Here is a 25,939-nt window from a genome sequence, read left to right as displayed (position 1 = left end):
CACCGTGACATCTTGGGCATTCATGTGTCCGGATTGGGTCTATACGGTGAAGCCTCACCGGGGTCATATATACTCTTTGCAGGAAATTATAATGTATCAATTTCAATCGTGCATTACAGGATACTTTGTGTCAATACACATGCGTTTTCCCAATTCTTCTCTGTCAATGGGGCCTGCAGGTCCTCATTCCATGCTTCCCTTGCCCTGTGTATCTGAGTCACCAAGTCCGTTGTCATAGCCCTGTACAGCAGTGAGACCAGTCCACGTCCACTACCACAGGTAAGCAACACATCTAATGTCTCGATTGTTGAGGGCAAGGTCAGGTACGTGAGCCATGTGACCTTGGCTAACTCCATCAGCCCTGCGTACTGCAAATACTGCTCGCATTCTAATTCAAAACTCTCACATGCTTGTTCAAACGTAAGAAAGGTATCTTTGATATAAAGATCTGCGAGTACCTGACAGCCAACCTCCCTCCACGCCCTGAAGGACATACTCTGTCCGTTTGGCGTACAGGGGCCAAGTGCCAGATGCTTAACGCGCTGTGAAAAGGTCTTGCCGTAGCACATGCTCCACGAACTTTTGCCATGAAAATGAAGTTTACCGAACTACGTATGGGAGATCCGCACCAACACCCGCTCCCTCCATCAGTGCGACAGGAAGACTCTCCGGCTGGATCAGTCCATCAAGCAGGAACTTCTCCCAATTGTTTCCCTCGTCCATCCACCGAGCTGCATGCTGCAGGTGCGCTGCATAATAATATAAGTCTAATCTAGGCTCTTCTAATCCCCCCTCTTCATAACGTCTGGAAACGACCTGCAATGACACCCTGCTACGCTTTCGCGCCCAATACAAAGACACCAACAACGACCTCAATTACCGAAATACCGACATGAGTATATTACACCTAGAGTTCTGCAATGTATACAGGCATCTACGCAATAACACTAGCTTTGCCACCGCGATTCTGCCCATTAATGACAGTGGTAGCGTATTCCAAAATGCTACCCTGCCCTTCAGAGAGTCCAGTACCTTGTATGTGTTCAAGCGAAGAATCTGCGCGTCTTCATGTGCGACTTGTATTTGTATTCCCAGGTACCGGAAGTGCCCTATTTCCCACTGCAGCCCTATGGTTGGCAGCTCCTCAACTCCATATTCCTTCAGCCTAGCCATCGGGAAGACCAATTGCATAGCCCTATTAAGTTGCATGCTTGAGTATTCTGCACATTGATCCAACAACTGCAACAGCTCCGGTATCGCTGTCCGGGGAGATTTTATATAGAACAACGCATCGTCCGCATATAGCGTTACCAGATGCAGAATGCTCCCCAGTCGGATTCCCCAGTCAGACAGATCCTGTCTGGTCCACACCGCCATAGACTCTGTTGCCAAAGCAAAGACTAATGGGGTCAGGGGGGGCATCCCTGTCGCATACCTCATTCCAGGCACCATTGCATAGATCTACTCTGTCCCAACCTTATCCGGACACTCTGCTTAGTATACAATATCTGAACCCACTTCCGGAAACTGGGCCGGAAACCTGCCACTTTCAGTATCTCTTGCAGGTACCACCATATCAAAAGCTTTTTCAAGATCAATTGATACTAGTGCCATTTCCTCAGCGCTTGCGCTTGTCTCGTGCATTTTGTGGCCCAAGCGTCGTATATTCATGCCCGTGTTCGAGCCCGGAATAAAACCACACTGGTCCTCATGGATCAGGCGGGCCATGTGGAGTCCTAATTTCTTGGCAAGCACTTTACACAGTATTTTCACGCCAGTATTGATCATTATTAGTGGCCTGTATGCCGTGGGGTCCTGGCTATTTCCGCCCGGCTTGGGAAACCTTCATATTTCTCCCTCTTGCATTGTTGTAGGTAATACACCCTTTTCGAAGGCCTCATTAAATGTTTGTAATAAGGGATGCACCAACGTACCCGAGTATGCCTGATAGAATTCACTTGGGAATCCATCTCCTCCTGGTGCCTTATCCCTGGGCATGTCCACAATGGCCTCTGCTATTTCATCTGCTGTCCATTGCGCTTCCAGTTCCTGACTGTTCTCTTCTGTGAGATTCGTCAGTTGAAGGCCCTCCAGAAAGGGTGCATAGCGTTCCCGTTTGACCATTGGGTTGACTGTATACACCCTATGCTTATGTTGTCGAAATTGCTCCAGGATATCTAGTCTGGTGTGTACCAGCTCCCCCGATTGCGCACTTATACGTGTGATCAGCCGGGGTACCTGTTCTCTACACAGTATCTATGCTAACAGCTGACTAGATTTATTTCCCTGTGCGTGCAGCAATTGCCTATATTTAGTAAGTTTATATTTGTCCAGTCTGCCCCATATATCTGTGATTTGTTCATGCAGTTTACGCTCCCGCTCTCTAGTCTTCTCCTGTCCCTGCACGACTGCCTGTACTTGCGCCAGTAAATCTTCCTTATCTCGTAGCTCACCAATCAATTGCCTCCTCACCCCATATGTTAAGCCCATCACTGCACCTCGAACCACCTCCTTCAAGGCATCCCACTCATGGCCCTATTGTCAGTAGTATTCCAATTAAGTGTTATATGGTTTGTTAGCACCTCTGATAATGCCTCCCTGCCTGATCGTCCAGGAGATCCGTTGGGAGTCTCCACCCCCGAAGACCTTGATCCCTGCTATTCCACTGCATCACACAGCCTACCGGCGCATGATCCGATAAAAATCGCGCCAGGTGGATTATGTCCCCAGCCAATAATACAGGTGATTCAGTCACCATGACCCTATCCAGTCTACTGTATGTGTTATGTGTCGGTGTATAACACGTGTAAAGCTTCTATGCCAGGTGCCCTACCCTCCAGATATCCAGCAGACCCAGTTCATGCATTACTTTTCCCAATTGCTTAGTCATACGCGGTTTGGTGCCCTGTCTAGGGGGATGCCTATCCAGTTCAGGATCCAGCACACAATTAAAATCTCCCAACCAAATAAGCGGGGCATCTAGGTCTTCAGTCATCAAATCTTGTATCATTAAGAAAAATGACGGGTCATCTATATTCGGGGCATACGTGTTCAGTATGGTTATCTTTTCTGCCAAGTTTCCCTGTAGCAACGTATACCGGCCCCCAACGTCCGCTCCACATACTGGAGCTTAAAAGGAGTACCCGGGGCCACCCAGATCAGCGTACCCCTAGCATTTGTGGAATATGAAGAATGAAACACTTGACCCCTCCATTTCTTAGCCAATCTTGCGGCACCCACATCATCCAAATGAGTTTCCTGCAGGCACGCAATCTTTTCAGTATGTTTTAAAAACGAACGTACTGTGTCTCTTGGCTCAGGTACCCAACCCTCGCACATTCCAACTAATGAACTGTACCTCTCTCGCCATAATGATTTACTCGCATTTTCTGACAGACGGTATTGCTGCATCTGTCACTCGTGTTCCAACTGACCTTCTAATGCCACACAACTGATACCAATCCCAGACTTAAATCAAACCTGCCCCACCTCCCACCCACAACATTCGGCAACCATCACAATCTAATCTGCCCACCCTCTGCTCGTGCCAGGACGTGCACAGCATCCCCAACAACCCAACTGGGGCAACGACCTTCCACTCCCGCCCCAATCCCGTCCCCCCTTTAATTATGCGACCGCTTCGTAGCCAAAAAAGTCTTAGGCCCCCGGAGTTTGTCCAGAACCCTGCACATCACACTCATACACTTAAGTAAGCATCCTTATGGGCATGCTTGTTCCACCATGCAGGCTGGCCACCATATTCTCCATAGAACAGTAATTACTACATATCATATTACCATACATCTATGACAGCGAGAGTTCATACTCCAAATGGGCCGGTCAGCCAGCTACTGCTTAGTCTTCCTCCCTCTCAGGAGGCTCCTCCAGCAGCATTTCGGGCACAATGTCCATTGTCGGCCCCAGGCTCTGCAATTCCTCATCCAAACCTGCATTTGCCGCTCCTTGTGGCTGGGTCATTTTGTTTCAATCCTCAAGCGCATCCAGCTGCATTGAGCTATCCTCGTTCACCGTGATCCGTTGCTGTTCGGAATCAGCCAACGGTTTTACTCCTGCTTGTTCTTTCCATTGCCCAGGGCCTTTATCAAGTCGCGTTCACCAGTGTCTCTTCTGTCCTCTCTGCTCACCAGGTGGGCGAACTTCCCCTCGCTGTTCTAACAATTCCCAAACTTCCACAGGAGTATCAAAAAAGTGAGCTCTGCCCTCCCAAATTACCTTCAGCTTAGCTGGGTACAGTAACTTATATTGGCGACTCAATTCACGTAGTTTACGTTTAACCCCTAAAAAGAATTTCCGTAAGTCTTGCACGTGTTTCGTGTAATCAGGGAACACCGCAATCTTGTTGTTCTCATACAGGAGTTCCCGCTGTTTTCGAGCCGCCGGCGGTATACAGTCTGTCACGGTAATTTTGTATTTTTGTGATCGTTGCGCAGGGTGTGCCCCCGGTGGCGAGGGCGGGACCAAGGCCCTTTGTGCTCTTTCTATTGCAAAGATATCCAATAGGCCTACAGGCCGTAATTGCATTTGGATCCAGTTTTTCAAGAATTCTTCTGCTGCTCCCTGCTCTGCTTTCTCCGGGAAACCCACCACACGGATATTTCTGCGCCGGGCTCTCCCTTCCGTATCCTCCGTGTGGCTCTCGAGTGCTTTTGTGGCCGTGGTCATCTGTGCCACCTGCTGTTTGAGCATTGCCACGTCCCTTCTGAGCTCCACAATGTCTCCTTCAGCATTTGTGACTTTTTCTACAACTTTCCTTAAATCCGCATGGAGAAGGTTGACATCAATGGAGACGGTATCTATACGATCCTCCAATGCTTTCCTGGTGCCCTGTATAGCCGCCATTAATTCTGCTCTGGTGGGCTCCTGACACTCTCCTTCTAGCTCTTGGTCTATCCCCCTGGCCTGTCATGTCAAACACTGAGGCTGGTGCCTGGGAGTAGTGTACTGTGTGATAGTATTGGGCCCAACCGCCTTCTGGGACTTTTCCTAGCACATTTTGGTTCCGTAATCACAGATCATCCAGCACTTAGTAATGATTAATGAGCGTGAGACTTGTCTTTGCTCCTCTCCAAAGTCCATGCAGGCGCTCGCCTAGCCAGAGCCACTTGTCACATCCAGTACCTATTTCCCAGTTGAGTGTTCACCTGTTATCCAGCCAGCGGACCCCTGTGGGTCAGCCCTATGCTCCACAAATCCACTCCACCAGGGCCAATATTTTTATGGCAACAGGAAGTATCTGGGCCTCTTCTCACGCTCCTTACCACTCCATGTCAATTTAGCTGCAGGCAGAGCTTATTTCCCTCCCGCATGGACACTGTATATACAATAGGGCCTGGCCGGGGTCCACCCAAGTCCGGTCTCTCAATGTCATACAAGTGCGTCGTGCCCTCTGGCCGCTTTCAACTCACAGATCACCACGGGGGGGGGGGGGGGGTAGTAGTAGGCAGCTGTTTTCAGAGCACAGCGCTCCCTGCTCTCATGGCCAATCCTCCCTCACATTACCAGGCTTCGCGGCAGCACTCTCGGGGGCCCCAGTCAAATACCGTGTGATTAGGCATTCCTGCCACCAGCATCCATCGTCAGGCCCTTTTCAGTATCACTACCAAAGCAACTTCAATCCGGTCGAACTGCCGCCGGTCAGCACACCACAGTCGCCACTCAGGCCACATGCAAGTCGCCCCTGATTCCGCTCACCTCTTGGGGCTGCCGCATTACCCCATCAGCGGTTACGGATCGCCAGCCAGGTTCAGACCTAGTCAAGCCCCAGCGCTCCTATTCAGTCCGCCCCTGCTGCTTGCCAGGCAATTCGCGGTTCGTGCGCCCGTCAGGGTCGCTTACCTTTACGCCGCAGGGGTTTTTCTCATCAATGCAGGATCCACAGCAGCTCAATCCTCACCAGATGCCTCTCGGTGGCTAGCCCGGCCCAGCTCATCGGCCGAGCGCCGATCATCCGTCCCGCCCGCTGACGTCCTACTCTCAGGGCCCGCAGTGCGATCCTTGCACAGTATCAGTGCTGAGCTGCTGAATAGCCCCCCGCTTGGTCGGGGGACCAACATTAATCGCCCCCTTCAGTTCATACTGCTGCTGCCTTCTATTCACAGGATATATGCAGGATTTACGGGCGGACAGACCGGGAGCTCAGAAGGCCCACGTCCTGTCGGCCATGTTGCTTGGCCATGCCTCCCCAATAATGAGCATCAACATTAATATTGAAACAACACTGAGCAATCTCGTACACTTCTGATGATAATGGGTCAGTATCCAGTTACCAATGATTCTGAGTGACCGAAGACCGAGTTACTCATGCCTCTAACTGCATTGAGACACACATTTGAATGCGTTCTTGATGATACTTGTTTTACACATACTGTGACCATGCTTTCCAATATACTGGAGCACGTACGACATTAGTTACGGCCTTTTGTGGCGAATACTGGGTATATTATTACATGTCACGTGTGGAAAAAGCAAAAAAGTATTGCTGAGTAGATGGTTTGTTGGTTTAAACATCTGCGCCAGAGATGTGTGTGTAAGCTATATACCTCGGGTTTCGAACTTGACAAGGGAGAATTTACACAAGCGTGGTACAGGGTGCTGCACAGATGATAACTCACTGGTTGAAGGTCAGTATCTCCTGGTCGGGTAGGCTGACTTGGGCACGAATTGAGCCATGTGGAATAGCTAGTCAAATGTATGAGAGGAATTATTGAACTCGAGTTTAGGTGATGGAGCACCAGTCATGTCGTTTTAGATGAGATGGTGTGGAAATGTTGAGGAAGTGGCACGGATGGCTGGGCGCATGGGTGGAATGGTATGTCTTGGATGAGAAAGCGGAATTGGGTTTTTACAATGCACCCAACAAATAAATGAATCGCCGGTCAAAACGCACAATCCTTGTTTATCCAATGAACAATGTACCTTCTTCTATTTCCAGGACTTTAAATCATGCTGGCTTACAGAAATGTTACTTATGTGCTTACATATGACACTTTTTTATGATTATTTTATCCACTTAATGCTGTAGGGGAAGTGAACAGTCATGTTTGTGTGGTTGAAGAGAAACCTCGAACTGAGGTGTGGATGTAGTTGTAGAGTTGCCCCTCTTGTTGTGGCTAGTCGCTGCCCTCTCTCTTGAGGTTGTAGACCTGTTTAAGGTGACGAATCGTGCGTTAACCTGATTTTTGTTAACCAAAGAGAGGAGCTGAATGGTTTCTCTCCATTTCTGTCACAAAAATGATATGTGGAAATCGAGTAGTGGTTGACTTCATTGCTGTGTGAAGCATGATTCAGCGTCAGATTGCACTGAATGACCCCAGGGCAGGCAGCCAAATGCTGTGTTTTCATTCATGCTCCCAGCAAAACCGGTATGAGCGGCTGAAGTAAAGGATTTTCTTTGTTTTGGCAGGCCTGGGCAGTGCTGCTGCGTAGTACAACGGGGTACAACCACAACTGAAAACAGCGGAGGCCTACCATCAAACTGGAGCTAGCTTGAGCTACATACCGGGCATCAAGAATGGCTTCCATCGATCCGTACCAGAACATTATAGTAAGTGCATTTGTTCTTTTTGGTTTTACGTAGCCTTTGAATTGCTGTTTTCATCCTAATGTGCAGTTAAACATTGGCTTGTGGCCTTATATACAAGTTTTGCAATCTCTGGTGAGTTCTCCTAGTTGTTGTTACACAGGTGCATTTGTTTTAAGGTTCCTGGGCTCAGAATCCTTAGACTCACTCAGCTCCTCGATAAGCGAGTATGGATGAGACCATACCACGATGAGGGGCGAGGTTTGAATGGGCCCATGGCCACTTAAAGGGAAAGACTTCCAATGTATACCACCACCAGTGTTTAGGTGTCTCCTTAGATTCATTTCCACATTTCTTTGCTTCTTCTTGCTTCTCTGTGTTTCCTGGATATTTCTTTTAATCTTGCAGGGCACATGCTTTGAAGTTTATATGCCACTTCTGGATCTCTGAGTCTAGTGGGACTCAGTGTTCACACACTGCGTTCTTGATATCTGCATTTGTCTCCCATTTATGAAGTCTTAATCCTGGAAATATCATACCAAACAGAAGAGGATATGGTTTGATTGTTGCCGTGCCGCACAAAAAGAGCCCGCCCTATTGCGGTGACGGCTGTTGTTATTAGACCCCGCGGCACTTGTATGCATAAAACTACCATTTGGATATCGCACACCTTTCACTAAGTTGCATGAAGGAGTGGCGATACAGTACTAATGTTTTGTGGTTTGCCACCCTATGGGGACCACACGCCTATGACATATGGTAGGAATTAATTTTGTTTAGGGGTACATATAAGGGTTGTACTGGCTAATGTGGATGAGAAACACACATATGCTTGTGTGAGTGTGTGTTGAACTGTAGATAGACCAACGTAACGCATACTCAGCCCAAGCTGGGACACGCAACATTTTCCCACATGCTGAGGGGGGATCATTTATTCACACAGTGATGTTTTCCCTTGTGAGTTTGACTAGGAAGGTGTGGCTTGATTATTAAGGTTAATAAGCACACACCATTACCAGTATCCAGTCATATCCAAATGAGCTGCCTTCCTTACAACTCTTTTGATAATCAGAACAAGTGGTCACAATATTTTTAAAATATTGTTCTGTTTTTGTTTGTTTGGTATACATGTATAGCTCTGTTTTTGGGTGGGGATTGATGACGGTGAGTGGTGTTTTATAGATAGGTTCAGGGTAAGAACTGCAGCATGCCTTTTCTCCTTGTATTACCCTATGACACGAGTGTTGGATTTGGTGACGGGCACAGTTGACACAGATACACATGTACACCCCTGTATAGGGCAAGGGTAGTCATGTGAGAAATTGCTTTTTATATATTTTTCAGCATTATAGGCGGACCCTACTGCATTGATGGGGCCACTAAAATAACCACTAAGTCAAATGTATGGCTGGTAAAAAGTTTTTGTTAGCAGTGACATAGATCTTTTTGGTCCTGGCGCATGCCTATGAACTTTATTGATTTTTTTCTGGCAGAAACATGTTGACCACATAAGCTAGGGTAGATTCATTACCCCTGTCCACTCTATTTTTAACTCTATCCAATGGGGGCACCAGAATAAAGGGCAGTTTTCGCGCACCATAAGATAGTTTTAACTGCACTATTTTGGCACTCTGCCCCTCACTATAGTACCTTTACATTGCTCATCTTGATATGCAAAAGGCCTCCACTCCTCTCCCTCCTTCTTCTTGGAGTTGTTCCCCACACTGGGCATCTTGCCGTCCCAGTGTGAGGCGGGAACCCTGTGATGAAGCAGGTCACCGTTAGGTGAGTGAGGGTTCTCGTCCGAACAGCAAAGTGCTCTCTAGCTCTTTCAGATCACTCCTTGTCAGGTCACTACCTTTTCACACTCAGACCACCTGGATGTACACATTGTGTGTTTATATGGGCTTCTGTCTGATGACAGGTGGTCTGAGACCAACATAAACTGAGACCAAAATCTCTGCAGGGACTGTGTTGGCCACTCCTGAAAAGTCAGAGCCTTCATTATACAGAGTAATTATCAAATTAATTCACTTAATGCAAAGCTCTCCTTTATAAGGATCTAGCATTGCAAAACCAATAAGAAAAGCAAAAGAGGCATATTAATAAATAGATTAGACAAGCCCCTTAGCTACTGTAATCAACAACCTGACCCTGAATAGCAACTACACTACTTTTAGGACGTTGATATAGACTGTTTGCCAGATTGCACTGCATTGGTTAGTAAATGTAGGTATGCTCCTACCCTGCACAGTAAGAGGACAGCCTCCACATCCACCATAGATGCCCATTGCGGGACAAGAATCGCATACCTCTGGGTTCCATCCCAGTTCTCATTTTTCACAGTAAAACCCCTTTTTACATCCCCAAAGTCCACCATTTCTCACATTCTGTAGGGTCAGAACCTCAACCACAGTTACAACGTCCACTTGAGTTTCAATTGTGCAGGGCTAGAACTCCATAAGCAGCTTCCAATACACTGGCATTCTTTTACGAGGTGCGAGTCTCCCAGACCCAGTATCCACCACACTTCTAACTCATAAGAGCACTTCATACCAGAATCCACCCAAGCTTCCACCCTGCTTTGTAAGTGTCCTTTGTATTTTATCATCCAGCTCAACTTCTGTCCAGAAGATCAAATTCGAGTTCTTGCACTACATTGTAAGATTCTTCTGCAGCTCAATCATTACCACTGTCCATCTTTTGCAGTGTAAGTGCACTTCAGCGCCAGGATCTAACCAGCTTTCTTTGTGCAGAATATGAATTCCCTGTGGATCCAGCAACCACCCTACTTCCTTCTTGGTTTGAAGGAACCCCACGGTTACGCCTTATGCCCTTCTGTTCTCTTGACGGATTAGATCCATCCTCATACTTGAGAAACAACCATTGTTGTCTAGCGTTGGGTAAGATCCCATTCACAGTCCACCTGTTCCAGAAGCCATCCTGTCTTTTTTTAAGTGCTGGGGAAGGCACCCATAGCTCCCCCATCTATCTACCTCTGCTTCCTCCTGCAACTAGCGTCAACAACCTGAGCTCTCCTACCTGGTGGGATGCTTGCATCTTCAGCATCCTACCCAACACCACAATGAATGTTTGGAAGTCCCCATATTCCTCAACAGTTGCCTTGCCAGTTCCTGCAAGTAAGTGCCCACAACTCTATCATCAGTTCTACTGAGTCCCTATTTAAGGTTCCCATGTCCATATTCCTTTATCAGTTGCAAAGCCCATGCCTATGTTGATTTAGAGCTGCAGTTCCACTTTCAGAGTGCACAAAAGCTTTGCGGTATTTAGAGTCTCGGATGCGCCGAGAGCAGCTCAATATCTGTACACTTGCTGCTGAAGGAAGGAAATTTAGATATCTCTATATTTAGTGACGGTTATGCATATGCTGACCACAATGACACCGAGTAGCTTCTGAAAAGAAAATGAAGGGGTTTTTATACAGTATGTATTGAGGTAGACAATGTGCACTTAGATATTAGTTGTTTAAAGAGGTACAATCTATTGTTTAAGTGACTGTCATCTTTCACAATTTCTAGCTGTAATTTTAGTCTGAATTGAAGTTACTGGGAGCTAAATGCTCCTACTTGGTCATCGTGGCGACTGAAAAAATGATTAATTTAGTGCATAATTCTGAGATCTCATGCTTTTGTAAATAACAGTAGTTGGACTTCAAAACAGTGAGTAAACAGCTCCCACTCAGGTTTGGCCAGTCACCTAAACTAACTTCATCATAGGAATAATGCTGAAATTCCTAGTATCTTTCGTTCTACGTCAACCATGCCACTCTAGCGAAGGCTCACCATATGCACATCAGTACCGACCCTGCTTCGCACAGAACAGTTCATCCCGAGCTGCCAGGTGAGGTCCCCTTGAGAAGGTACCACAATCCAACCCCAGACCATTTGCATGTAGCTGGAGCCCCATGGCAAAATAAACACAAGACCCATTTCTGAGCTGGAGCCCCATGGCACAATAAACACAAGACCCATTTCTGAGCTATCCCATGCATCCAGTGGTTTTTGATTGGGGGTAAAGACATGGCTCAATGCCAGAATGGGCTGCCCACCCCATTTATTTATTTTCATGTAAAAATATTCCTTGTGTCCAGTGGGCTTTCTGCCCCGCTGGAGAACAGAAAGACACTTGGGTCCTTTAGCCGTGGGCGTCCTGCCTCAGTGGGCCACGCCCAAACCATTCTTTTCATAATTTCTAGTGAGCTTTCTGTCCTCTCTTGAGGAGGGTGGATTATAGAAAAAACCCTTAATATGCTCCCTAAGGGGGACAAACTGTTGAGCCAATTAGGGTGACACAACACAGCTCAATGCCAGGAAATTTGTCCCCACTCCAATTTTTTTCTTTTTCAATAAAAGCAAATAGCGGTATCACTCCCGCACTTACTGGTGCTTGAAGGACCTCGGATATGCTCCCGTGAACCGATCAAAATGAAACAGCCAAGGGAACCTCTTCTCTTGCATCTGGATATTATTACCTAAACGGAAAATCTTTCTGGTGCCAGAACTAGAATCTGCTTCTGTGGAGCAAAAGACATTCACGTTCCACTGCTTTCTAGAGCTAATGTGGAGGACGTTTACAACTCGTCCACCGCATTAAAGAAATTAAGGAATGTAACTTGGGGTGGAGCGTTCAGAAAGAATGGCTTTAAAGTAGCGATCAAATAAGATGTCTGAAAAAAGTACATCTATGTAAAAAAAAAATCTCTCAAATACCTGTATGAGGTGAAAAGCAGAGTGCAGCCTTCCAGTTACATACTGCTCATGTCTTGGGCTAAGCAGAAGTACCATGCAGGTGTGAATAGGACAGCTACTGCTCCTAGTAAGGCTGGACCATATTCATAACTTGTGAGCCTCAGTTTCTCTTGTAATTGTATTAAAGCTTACTTTAAAACAAAAAAAATACACTTTATGAAGTTTGTCTTATTGCAATTTTATATGATGTGATCTATTGATGATCTATTTACTTGTTTTTAATTCTTCGTAACGCTTATATTGACAAATGGTTTTAATGAACACAAATTTCACTTAATAAAAAGAAAACGTGCATATAAAACAAATGGGATGAATTCGAACCTGCAAGAGTTATGCAATGCAGTAAAAAAATTGTGTGAAGTGACCTGAAAACCAGTGCATAAAATAAAGCGTCTGACGTTCTGGGAAAAAACATAGGCAAAGATTACAAAAAAAGCTGCATTTCTGAAAAGCTTTGTCAAGCATAAAAAGGTGAAAAGGTAAAGTTGGATGGTAATGTATGAGTTAACATTACATAGCAACGAACGAATGTTTAAAAGTCACTGTTGACAGTTAGATGAGAAGTCGGTTTGCTAGCAGATTTAAACTATAGCTGCTCCTCTGACTCATTAACGACAATTTTGAAACATTCGGATTCGGTGCTTTTCGAGGGGTGCCTATAAGTAGTCACTTACCTGTGACTTTTTAATTGGGCTACTAACCACCACACCCGAGTCTACTCTAGGTGGTGGCCCGCCGTGCTGTGCAAGTTATTTCTGGTCATACTTGCCCCACAGTACCTAGTAACTAAAGGGATTTCTTTTATTTGTTTTCTTACAGAGGGTAAACGTGGAAACACTTGCAACAGCCGCCCTAATCATCAAGAAGGGCTTGATGGGCAGTCCTGCAAATTAACAATCAATCAATCATTTATAAAGCGCAGCTAATCACCTGTGAGGGTCTCATGGCGCTGGAGTTGCAAGCTGCTGCGCGGTGATCTGTTCATTCGAACAGCCAGGTCTCTTTTGTTATCTTTCCTTGTGCGAAACTGTGAGAACAGCACTGCAGTGTCCTCACCAGTGAGTTTTCTCACATTAGACATCGCCAGCTTTACACTAACGTCCTTGTGCAGCATACACGAATTGTGCCCAGTGCAGAGGAGCTGGTCTCTCTCCACGGCTTCCAGTGACGCGAAGTGGTGCATGGGTTCCCAAGCGTCGATCATCCTATTCTGTGCAGTTGTTTCTAGTGGAGAATGACGGTGGCGACAGTTCCGTGTTGATTAGCGTGATTGGTGTGTGCTCCTGCAGCGGGCAGACCTTTCTTTTTCATACGATGCGGATTTCTCAGCCACATCAAAACTTGTAAGGAGGGAGGACCAAAAACTCGTTGCTTTTCAAAATACATTTGGTTTCCATCAATGTACAAAGGTTTCTTGGTGTAGAGCTCCGAATTTCTGCCAACTCTTTTTGCAGCCCTCCCACCTGGTGCATTGGCATGGGGTTCATTACAAGCCCCCCCCCCCCCCCGCCTTGCTTAAAAATGGAGGAGGGCCCTACCACCTTCAAATGTGACAACGTGTCACACATCAATTAGAAAATCGAAACCGCGCCTAAAGATCTGAAAATGAATGTGGAGTAATGAGGCTCCTGCCTCGGTATCCAAAAACTCATCACTGTTCGAAGGCATCTGACAGACGAACTGATGAAGACAAGACTCGCGACCCCCCCCCGCCTTGTGCAAGGGCACGGAAGGAAATGAAGCACAGCTGCCCCGGTGCCCCCGCCATGGCAAAGTGTGTGGGACTTTGTAATATCCCCCACCTTTCCAAAGAGTAAGAAGACAATATTTGCTCCCAAACTCCTCTTTCATTGAGTGGGTGGGAATCCCCCACCCCCCACCCACTCTGGCATGGGAGGGGAATTCGGCTGTCTCGGTCCTCTTATACTGACTCCTTGACCTAATACGGGAGGGTCGGGTTTAAAATTAAGTCTTCGTCTTGCCCTAGGGTTGGGAATGAATATTTGCCGACACACATCGCCGATTCTGTAAGTTTCGCCCCCCAGCTACCTTGCCCCAGGGTGGTGCGGTGTTGTCATTGGGCGGGACAGGTGTTAAAAAAAAAAAATGCTGCTGTTAGCTAACGTGGTGCCATCTTTTCATTCCATGAGGTGGCAGACGAGCAGCTGCCAACAGCCCCCTCGATGCACACCATTTTGCAGGATGTCACTGCCTCACTGTCTCTTTGGCCTGCAAGGCAGCTCACAGCTATGCCACAGCCCTCTGTGCAATTAAGAAGCAAGTGCAAGCTGCACCGCTCTGACCCGCGGCACATTACAGACACGCAGGACCTCTGTGCAAGTATGCCATACCACTGAAAATAAAAAGTAACCCAATAACATGGTATTTAAAGCAACAGTGCTATGGAACCGTATTCGCACAATAGGGCAAAGATCAATTCAACAGAACTGACATTAGAAAACCACAATTTACTGCCTCATAGTTTGCATACTGCAAAGGCATTGTATAGGGAAACAAATCTACTAACTGCCCGGGGACCATGTCAATATGATTTTCCCTAACTTAACAAATTTAACCCATTGCATCCTGGTTTTGGTTAAAAAATTCTTTAAAAAAAAAAAAAAGCGAATCCATGACAGAGCACAATGGCATAAACCGCAAATGCACAAAGTTTAATATGCTAATTATTCCAAGTCTTGAGGGAGGAAAGGGGTGACATGACTCTCCCGAGTCTTCACCTCTTGTGAGTGGGGGCCCTTCCTAACACTAAACAGTGGTAATACATTTGATTTTTCACTGCATATCATCATATGCGCGACCCATGTTAAAATTTTGGGATCCTTAATAACTTTGGCCTCCCTTGACCAGTCTGCACCAAGCTTGGAGAACATTTTTGGGGGAGATCAAAGAACATTCCATAGTTGGTGCAGATTGGTTAAACTGTTAGAAAGTTATTGGGAGCGGTGGTGCTCATGCTTGTTGTCATTTGTCCGCGAAGTGTCATTTCCTATAGAAATTCTATTTTGTGCGAATAATATTGAACCCGCTGAAGGGATACTCACCTATTTGTTTTGTGGAAGACATGCCTTTTGTTTCATTTTCTTCATTTGGTGAATGTCAGTTCAGGTTTTTAGGTCGAGCCTGGGCAGCGCATGCGCTGCTCTGCTAGGCATGCTGTATTAGAGCATGGACTTGAAGCTCCGCCCACTCTCCGCCCATATTTTTAATTGGCTTGTCTTTTTTTTTTTGTAATTTTTTTTTTTTAGATATGAGGCCAAACATGAGTTCCCAACGTGCTTGTACTCTGTGGACATCTCATTCACAGGTTTCGCTGGCGTTATAGAAAAGGACACGTTATTAGTTCATGAACAATGTGGATAGTTCCCGGTACAAAGATTACACGTTCCCGGTACAAAGATTACACACACTTCTGACAACAGAGGCACAATTCCTAATATATATATATATATATATATATATCCACGCTACACTCGCACCAGTGTCTCGCACTCTCGAACGGGTGCTGTTGGGCGGGGGGTGCACCCGCCAAATATTCACGCTTCCAGTCTTCCTTCTTTTAAGAAAAGACACAGCACTCGCGGGGTCGAGTCAAGATTTATTGTGACTCAACGCTAAAAAACCAGACGCGTTTCGGGTATGCCTTTCTCAATGGTTTACAGGCATCACGGAAGCCGCCATATTTATAATACATTACATTGCCACTACTTCCGTGCAACAACAACAACAAAGGACTAACATGTCCTTGTAATCATTAGCGCCATATTGTAATGGTTTATATAAAACGAAATGAAGTGAGCGTTCGTTGTACTCAACTACTGGTGATCACATTAGCTTGGTTTAAATAAACGCAAATTGTTTATGATTTTAGGCAAACAATATTTGTATTGAAATCTCGCCCATAATGGGCTAACATTCAATGTCGATGTATATGATGTATATGATTTTCCTACGATCCATATCGACATAACGAGAAACCAATATACATCAGATCATATCACGAGTCGTGTTGAAAATTATATTAGACAACGTCAACTGTTCCTATTTACATTTTACCAGGTACAAATACCAATACCAATACCAATGTTAACTATGCTGGCCTGTATTCCCAAAAGCAATTTGCAAAATAATACAGCCCTGAATGGGCCAAGTCCCCCTTGGAATCCTGGAGTGGTGCTTTCTCGACGGCCGGACCGCCGATTCCAATGGGGCCGTGAGGTGAGATGCACGAACCTCAATACGGAGAAGCGGCGCAGGATTTAGGACACGATCCAATGGCTGGGGTTCAATCAGGACTTTATCGCAAGCAGTCATTTGTACAGTTAAATTAAAGGTGAAATTATTGCACTACAACCCCCATAATGCCTTCGCACTCTCTCATCTGAGCTGCCCCAATCAGGGGCGTGTCATTGGGTAATTATATATGAGGGAGTATGCACACCGAAGTACGTCACTTACCGTGAAGTGCCTTTGAAAAAGTGGAAACGAAACGCGTCAGGCAAGTCTGCTTTTAACATACTGGCTTTGTGTGCTGCTTTGTGAACTGTGTCCAGACCTGATGACTGAGGTTGGTAACCTCGCCGTATGCTCGAGTGCTTCTCAAGCAAAGGACTACCATTGTTTTGGTGTATGTATATATATATATATATATATATATATATATATATATATATATATATATATATATATATATATATATATATATATATTTCAAAGCTCCAAGGTTCCCACCTGTGGAGATGCACTCTGACATCCACTGTAGCCTCCACATTGAGACTCCGTGATTCGGAGCTCCGTGGTCCCAAATTTCCGGGTGGTGCATCTCCCGCGGCTGGGAGGCCGCGTAAAAATCAAAGCTCCAAGGTTCCCACCTGTGGAGACGCACTCTGACATCCACTGCAGCAACCTTCATGAGGTAAAAGCCGGATCGGCTGGCGGATCCAGTTTACAGCATGCCTGTCGATTCACGCCTGACGTGTTTCATGCTCATTGCACTCTTCAGAGGCGTGACAGTCATATGTTTTGTTTATCTCTGATGAGCCGTGCACAAAAGGTGCCCTGCGGGCACCTTTTGCACACGGGGTGGGGAGAATGTGGATTTTTTTTTTTTTTTATTATTTCTTACCGTACGCGTACGGTAAGCGTAATCGGCGAAATTTTCGAAAAAATTACAATTGCCTTTTTTCACTTGGGGGATCGTTGGGGACTCCCTCGACATGGCTAGGTGCTTGGGAGCTGTGTAAACAGCCCCTTTACATGATTTGCACTTTGTTTTTCAACCCCCTGTCAGAGTGCGAGAGAGAAAATGGCGGCCGCCGCTTCCTGGTTTCGACCGATTCGAATGTTTACTAAGATCTAAGGGCCAATCAGAATAGCGCTCGCGCACGCCACCGTACGCGTACGGTAAGCGCACCGTAAGCGCACCGTAAGCTGCCACAGATATATATATTGATTTAAAGGCTATTTTCTCAGAATCTACTGAACAGATTTACACCAAACCTACAAAAGGCACTTCCTTGACCTGAGGACTTCCTCTCTGCCAAATTTCAAGTAATTCTGTTCAGCCGTTCGGGCTGTAGCTGTGTCTAAAGGTCCTATGGAAAAATGCATGGGAAAAACGCGTTTTGGGACCCCCCTTTTATCTCAGCCCCCGCTTGACGAATCCCCCCCGAGACTTTCAGGGTAGGAGCGGAGCGTAGCGCCCCACCTATTTTGAAAAATTCGCGAGGATTTGTCAACCGGCGCCAAAGTTATTCAAAATAGAATGTTGCGGATTTCCTATGGAAACGTGGTCCTAACTATAACTACCTACTGGCGACCGCCAGTAGGTTATATATATATATATATATATATATATCTATATATATCTATATATATATATTCTCTCCAACAATCCAGAAAAAACGCAAGCACACTTTGAGAGTTGCAGTGTGTGACATTTACTGACTGCACCAGCAACTTTTGTCAGCTTACGCCTTGATCACGCTAAAGGCTAAGCAATACTAGTACATTTTTTATGCATGACAAACATAGTGAAAGGACAAATGAATAAACCATAGTGAACACATAACCCATGGCGGCCATCTTAACACTATTACTCAGTGTGTTAGAAAATACACAATTACAAAATAAGTCCATTACTAATTCATTCAGTACTTATCCTAAAATAGTTAATGCCACAAATAATGAAATTGATTGCATCTACGTCAAGTAAATATTGGAACAGCACGTAAGGCATCGCATCAGCGTACAAGAGACTGGCTAATAAATGTAAATTACCAACAGTGCAAAATACATATAAACAATATAACCAATGTGGTAAATGTCAGTTAATAGTCCGGATGAAACCAATTAACATTTACCACATTGGTTATATTGTTTATATGTATTTTGCACTGGTATTATTTGTGGCATTAACTATCCATAAAAAATGTACTGGTATTGCTTAGCCTTTAGCGTGATCAAGGCGTAAGCTGAAACGCATTGCTGGTGCAGTCAGTAAATGTCACACACTGCAACTCTCAAGGTGTCCTTGCGTTTTTTCTGGATTGTTGGAAAACTGTGTTTTCATGTTGCAGGGTTTCCGGTACCCTGAGCGAGGATCGCCCGATCTGACAGCCCTTTACCTTTATCGGATTCTTTGGTGCAATATTAATTGGTTTTTGAGGCTGACTACCGTACGGACTAAATCGCCGGTGTATCGGGGAATCCAGGTTGGTGTACGGCTTCCTAAAACATGAGTACGTCGCAGCTGGGATCGGTGCGTGACGTAACTGAACCAGCAGATTTCTAATACCTTAGCTGAAGAGCATGGCGATCTGAGGGCTGAGCAGGAGTTTTTGCACCCGATCGGCACCATGGCATCTGCGTCGGCTGACCTAGTGTTTGTTGGAACTCGGGGGTGCTGGCTCCAGTTCGGGTTTTGATTTGCCATTTTGCTCTTGAGCGTGTTTGGAGGTGAAGGGAGCCTCCGTAACTATAGGATTAACGAACCTTAACGGAGGCATTGAGAGGACTGTGATAGTGTCAAATTACATCATGGCTGCAGCTTTGGAGACTAAGCGCAAAAATACGGCAGATACATTATTTGTTACATCAGCAGGTGGAAATGGTAATGCAATGCATGTACCCACAACAATTACAGAGGAAATTAAAACTCAGGCATTATTCAATCAATTCGAAAAAACTCCATAGAAAAGAACTGGCTAAATGGTGGGAAGCTGAGTCCCTACAGAGGTACATAGATGTGACACTTGTACCGAGGTGCTTGCGTATATGCACCATACCCACATATGAGGATCCCGATCCAGAGATGTTTGAGGAGTGGTCCAACAACTCCAATGCCTGTTCTATTACCATGTTACGCATACTGGTAAAATATGCTATTAAAGATCGCATAAAACTACTGGCAGAAATTGACTTGTTACTGGCGGAATTAGAGAAATTAACAACAAAGCACATTATTGATGCTTTTATGAAGAATTTGACTACCAAAATGGAAAAGTTAGAAGATGAGATCACAGCCACAAAATAACACAAATTTCTCAGAGATTATAAGCACTTTCTCAGAGATTATAAGTACTATCAGGCTGGTCGTACCTTAACGTTTCATAAGAAATATGACCATCTTTTTGATAAAGAGGGCAAGTTGGCGACTAATTCCTTCGCATCGCCTCTGATAGCTGAAATCTCTGAGACTGACGTTGCTGATGGAAATTTTTCAGATGCATCTACATCAGCAATCAATCAAGTCCAACAGAAAAAAACAAGTCATTTTTTAGTCCAGTTTCAGTTAATGAACCAAGGAAGGACAGAACAACAGCACGAGCAAGGTGCTCAGAGAGGGAGGGGCGGTAGAGGAAGAACCAGAGGAACAAAAAAGCAAAACAGGGGAGCAAATCAAGACGCACTAACCACTGTGGGAATGATGACAAGGGGCAAACAAGTGCAAAAATGACTGTTAATATCTCACTGCAGACCTTATCGGCAGAAGAAACTCAGCTCCTAGGTTTAGGTTTGTCCTTTTGCCCTACTATGAATTTGAATTTTGCCCATACTAAGATTGATCTGTTTTACTTTTCCCGTAAGTTAAAATTGAAGAAATGGTTTGATACCACATGCAAGTCAGTACTAGAGCGGAGACAGCTTCCCTCAGTAATCTTAATGTTGATGATGTGTAAGTTCTTAACATCCTAACATCCCAAGATGAACAAATGGCAAGTGATGACGATATGATTTTGAATGCACAAGAGTTTGACATTGATGTGAATCCAGGAAGTGGGTTTAAACCAAGGTCTGTATTTTTACCTCAGATCGAATGTGATGCCATTGAGGTGGTTGAGAGAGGGGTTTTGGCTGATCTTAAAAAAATGCGACACAATAGGACTCCTTTTGGTAATAAGGATCTCAGTTTAGAGCAAATGAAGGCACTTGAGAACCTCAAAGCCGACCAGACCATCGTAATTCGACAGTCTGATAAAGGAGGGAACGTTGTGATAGTAGACAAGCAAGCCTATTTGACGGAAGGTCTTAGGCAACTGTCTGATGTTACGTGTTACTGCATTTCAGACAGGAATGCCATCTTGAATTCTAATGTAGGTACGGGGAGTTGTTGGTAGATTGGAGAGAGCGGGGATTGTTGGAGTGGGAGGAATATAATTATCTCAAATGCCCCCACCCACGAATCCCAATACTCTACTACCTAAATTACATAGGGATCCAGTCAGTACCCCGGAGAGGCCTATTGTTTCCTCCATCGGGTCACTGCTAGAGAATACCTCATAGTTTATTGATCATTATCTACGTCCATTTGTGGTTAACCTGCCAGCATATTTGAGGGATACAACACACTTTTTGACAATGATGGGATCTATTGGGATCCTAATTATATTTTGGTTACTTTAGATGTGTGTAGTTTATACACTTGTATCCAGCATGATATAGGTTTGCAGGCTGTCAGATATTATATGAAAACTCGTTCTATTTCTTTATGGTCACATTCTGAAATGATTCTTGTAATGATAGAATTTTGTTTAACTAACAACTTTTTTCTATTTCATGTCATCTATCGCCAGTCACAGGGCACGGCGATGGGAACCTGCTTCGCCCCCAGCTACGCTAATTTGGTGATGGGCTGGTGGGAGGAGCAGGTGGCCTCACAACTTGTGGATTATGACAGCTGCATCCTGTGGCTGAGCTATATAGATGACCTCTTTATCATTTGGAATGGTGACATTGATTCAGTCAAAGGTTTTGTCAAGAAACTTAATGACAATCCTTTTAATTTTGTCTTGACTAAAACATAAGTGAAACCAGAATTGAGAGCAATTGTAGTTCCGAGAGTAGTTACCTGAAAGAAAAGGAACTTATGTCACAAGGTTTTAAAGAAAGAGGGTATAGCCTCAGAACGATTTCGGAGGCATGTACTAGAGTTGAGTCAGTTACTCGTACACAGTTGTTACATCCTGTAAACTGTGATTCAAGCCCTGACAAGTTGAGATTTATTACTACTTATTCAGGACACGCACAAGACGTTCGCCAGATACTCAAAAAACATTGGCATGTCTTGCTAACTGACTCTAACCTTCGAAAACCTCTGAATAGTTGCCCCCAAATCACCTTTCAAAGAAATTGGACACTCTGAGATGAATTAAGTCCCAATCATGTGACTCAAAAAAGTGGGGCAATGAGTAAGATACGCCCTGGGGGGCTCGTTGTTGTAAAAAATGCAAAGCCTGTAGGAATAGCATTGAGTGCACAACATTAGCCATCAAGTAGAGAGAGGGTACATGTGATTAAAAAAGCTCTCACTTGCAATACGACATATTGTATTTATGCACTTGTGTGCCATTGCAATAAGGCTTATATAGGGAGTACGATTCACTGTGCAAAGAAACGTGTACTAGAACATGTCAGAGCTATATGTCATAATAACAGACAGTACCCTGTTGCCCGACATTTTTTTGACCACCATCTTCAAGATTAAAAACCTTTAAGAATGGTGGTTCCTGAAAACAGACGGGGTGGGGACAGACAACTTGCATTACGCCAATTGGAGTCAAGATACATTATTGATCTAGAAACCATGACTCCCTAAGGGTTAAACTCAAGTGAAGAGTTAGCAGTACACCTGCAGAATTAGGATATGCAATTGTAAATATATTAATGCTGCCAATTTTGTTGTGTAATGATTTTAATGTGTTTGGAATCATTTTAAATTTTAACAATTTGAATTTATTTTTTCACATTTTGTCAGGTGATTTGCACTCGTTTAACTCAGGCCGCTCAGACACATGTTATGTATGAAACTTCTCATCCAGTTGGGCAACACTGTCTATTTGATGAAATAACATGAATCCTTCGCCCACTTGGGCAGAATTGTTGATTGGTATCATCCGGACTGTTGACTGACATTTATCACATTGATTATATTGTTTATAGGTATTTTGCACTGATGGTAATTTACATTTATTAGCCAGTCTCTTGTACACTGATGCGATGCCTTACATGCTGTTCCAATATTTACATAACATTTAATTGACGTAGATAAAATCAATTCCATTATTTGTGGCATTAACTATTTTAGGATAAGTACTGAATGAATTAGTAATGGACTTATTTTGTAATTGTGTATTTTCTAACACACTGAGTAATAGTGTTAAGATGGCCGCCATGGGTTGTTATGTGTTCACTATGGTTTATTCATTTGTCCTTTCACTATGTTTGTCATGCATAAAAAATTTACTGGTATTTCTTAGCCTTTAGCGTGATCAAGGCGTAAGCTGAAACGCATTGCTGGTGCAGACAGTAAATGTCACACACTGCAACTCCCAAGGTGTCCTTGCGTTTTTTCTGGATTGTTGGAAAACTGTGTTTTCATGTTGCAGGGTTTCCGGTACCCTGAGCGAGGATCGCCCGATCTGACAGCCCTTTACCTTTATCGGATTCTTTGGTGCAATATTAATTGGTTTTTGAGGCTGACTACCGTACGGACTAAATCGCCGGTGTATCGGGGAATCCAGGTTGGTGTACGGCTTCCTAAAACATGAGTACGTCGCAGCTGGGATCGGTGCGTGACGTAACTGAACCAGCAGATTTCTAATACCTTAGCTGAAGAGCATGGCGATCTGAGGGCTGAGCAGGAGTTTTTGCACCCGATCGGCACCATGGCATCTGCGTCGGCTGACCTAGTGTTTGTTGGAACTCGGGGGTGCTGGCTCCAGTTCGGGTTTTGATTTGCCATTTTGCTCTTGAGCGTGTTTGGAGGTGAAGGGAGCCTCCGTAACTATAGGATTAACGAACCTTAACGGAGGCATTGAGAGGACTGTGATAGTGTCAAATTACATCATGGCTGCAGCTTTGGAGACTAAGCGCAAAAATACGGCAGATACATTATTTGTTACATCAGCAGGTGGAAATGGTAATGCAATGCATGTACCCACAACAATTACAGAGGAAATTAAAACTCAGGCATTATTCAATCAATTCGAAAAAACTCCATAGAAAAGAACTGGCTAAATGGTGGGAAGCTGAGTCCCTACAGAGGTACATAGATGTGACACTTGTACCGAGGTGCTTGCGTATATGCACCATACCCACATATGAGGATCCCGATCCAGAGATGTTTGAGGAGTGGTCCAACAACTCCAATGCCTGTTCTATTACCATGTTACGCATACTGGTAAAATATGCTATTAAAGATCGCATAAAACTACTGGCAGAAATTGACTTGTTACTGGCGGAATTAGAGAAATTAACAACAAAGCACATTATTGATGCTTTTATGAAGAATTTGACTACCAAAATGGAAAAGTTAGAAGATGAGATCACAGCCACAAAATAACACAAATTTCTCAGAGATTATAAGCACTTTCTCAGAGATTATAAGTACTATCAGGCTGGTCGTACCTTAACGTTTCATAAGAAATATGACCATCTTTTTGATAAAGAGGGCAAGTTGGCGACTAATTCCTTCGCATCGCCTCTGATAGCTGAAATCTCTGAGACTGACGTTGCTGATGGAAATTTTTCAGATGCATCTACATCAGCAATCAATCAAGTCCAACAGAAAAAAACAAGTCATTTTTTAGTCCAGTTTCAGTTAATGAACCAAGGAAGGACAGAACAACAGCACGAGCAAGGTGCTCAGAGAGGGAGGGGCGGTAGAGGAAGAACCAGAGGAACAAAAAAGCAAAACAGGGGAGCAAATCAAGACGCACTAACCACTGTGGGAATGATGACAAGGGGCAAACAAGTGCAAAAATGACTGTTAATATCTCACTGCAGACCTTATCGGCAGAAGAAACTCAGCTCCTAGGTTTAGGTTTGTCCTTTTGCCCTACTATGAATTTGAATTTTGCCCATACTAAGATTGATCTGTTTTACTTTTCCCATAAGTTAAAATTGAAGAAATGGTTTGATACCACATGCAAGTCAGTACTAGAGCGGAGACAGCTTCCCTCAGTAATCTTAATGTTGATGATGTGTAAGTTCTTAACATCCTAACATCCCAAGATGAACAAATGGCAAGTGATGACGATATGATTTTGAATGCACAAGAGTTTGACATTGATGTGAATCCAGGAAGTGGGTTTAAACCAAAGTCTGTATTTTTACCTCAGATCGAATGTGATGCCATTGAGGTGGTTGAGAGAGGGGTTTTGGCTGATCTTAAAAAAATGCGACACAATAGGACTCCTTTTGGTAATAAGGATCTCAGTTTAGAGCAAATGAAGGCACTTGAGAACCTCAAAGCCGACCAGACCATCGTAATTCGACAGTCTGATAAAGGAGGGAACGTTGTGATAGTAGACAAGCAAGCCTATTTGACGGAAGGTCTTAGGCAACTGTCTGATGTTACGTGTTACTGCATTTCAGACAGGAATGCCATCTTGAATTCTAATGTAGGTACGGGGAGTTGTTGGTAGATTGGAGAGAGCGGGGATTGTTGGAGTGGGAGGAATATAATTATCTCAAATGCCCCCACCCACGAATCCCAATACTCTACTACCTAAATTACATAGGGATCCAGTCAGTACCCCGGAGAGGCCTATTGTTTCCTCCATCGGGTCACTGCTAGAGAATACCTCATAGTTTATTGATCATTATCTACGTCCATTTGTGGTTAACCTGCCAGCATATTTGAGGGATACAACACACTTTTTGACAATGATGGGATCTATTGGGATCCTAATTATATTTTGGTTACTTTAGATGTGTGTAGTTTATACACTTGTATCCAGCATGATATAGGTTTGCAGGCTGTCAGATATTATATGAAAACTCATTCTATTTCTTTATGGTCACATTCTGAAATGATTCTTGTAATGATAGAATTTTGTTTAACTAACAACTTTTTTCTATTTCATGTCATCTATCGCCAGTCACAGGGCACGGCGATGGGAACCTGCTTCGCCCCCAGCTACGCTAATTTGGTGATGGGCTGGTGGGAGGAGCAGGTGGCCTCACAACTTGTGGATTATGACAGCTGCATCCTGTGGCTGAGCTATATAGATGACCTCTTTATCATTTGGAATGGTGACATTGATTCAGTCAAAGGTTTTGTCAAGAAACTTAATGACAATCCTTTTAATTTTGTCTTGACTAAAACATA

The 25,939-nt window shown here is 44.5% G+C and overlaps 1 protein-coding gene across 1 annotated transcript in view; it reads left to right on the top strand.

Annotated features, from left to right (window-relative positions):
* PLA2G4A (phospholipase A2 group IVA) overlaps window positions 1-25,939 on the top strand; it is a 737,221-nt gene that overhangs the window by 133,224 nt on the left and 578,058 nt on the right. The window contains exon 2 of the mRNA XM_085601661.1: window positions 7,424-7,564. Within this exon, the coding sequence (XP_085457787.1) occupies window positions 7,532-7,564 (33 nt within the window). The 5' untranslated portion in view covers window positions 7,424-7,531. The remainder of the gene's footprint in view (window positions 1-7,423; window positions 7,565-25,939) is intronic.

This window comes from Triturus cristatus, chromosome 4_2, assembly GCF_964204655.1.
Source record: "Triturus cristatus chromosome 4_2, aTriCri1.1, whole genome shotgun sequence".
Lineage (NCBI taxonomy): Eukaryota > Metazoa > Chordata > Amphibia > Caudata > Salamandridae > Triturus > Triturus cristatus.
The sequence above is the reverse complement of the archived record's forward strand: the minus strand, read 5'-3'. Positions and strand labels throughout refer to the sequence as shown.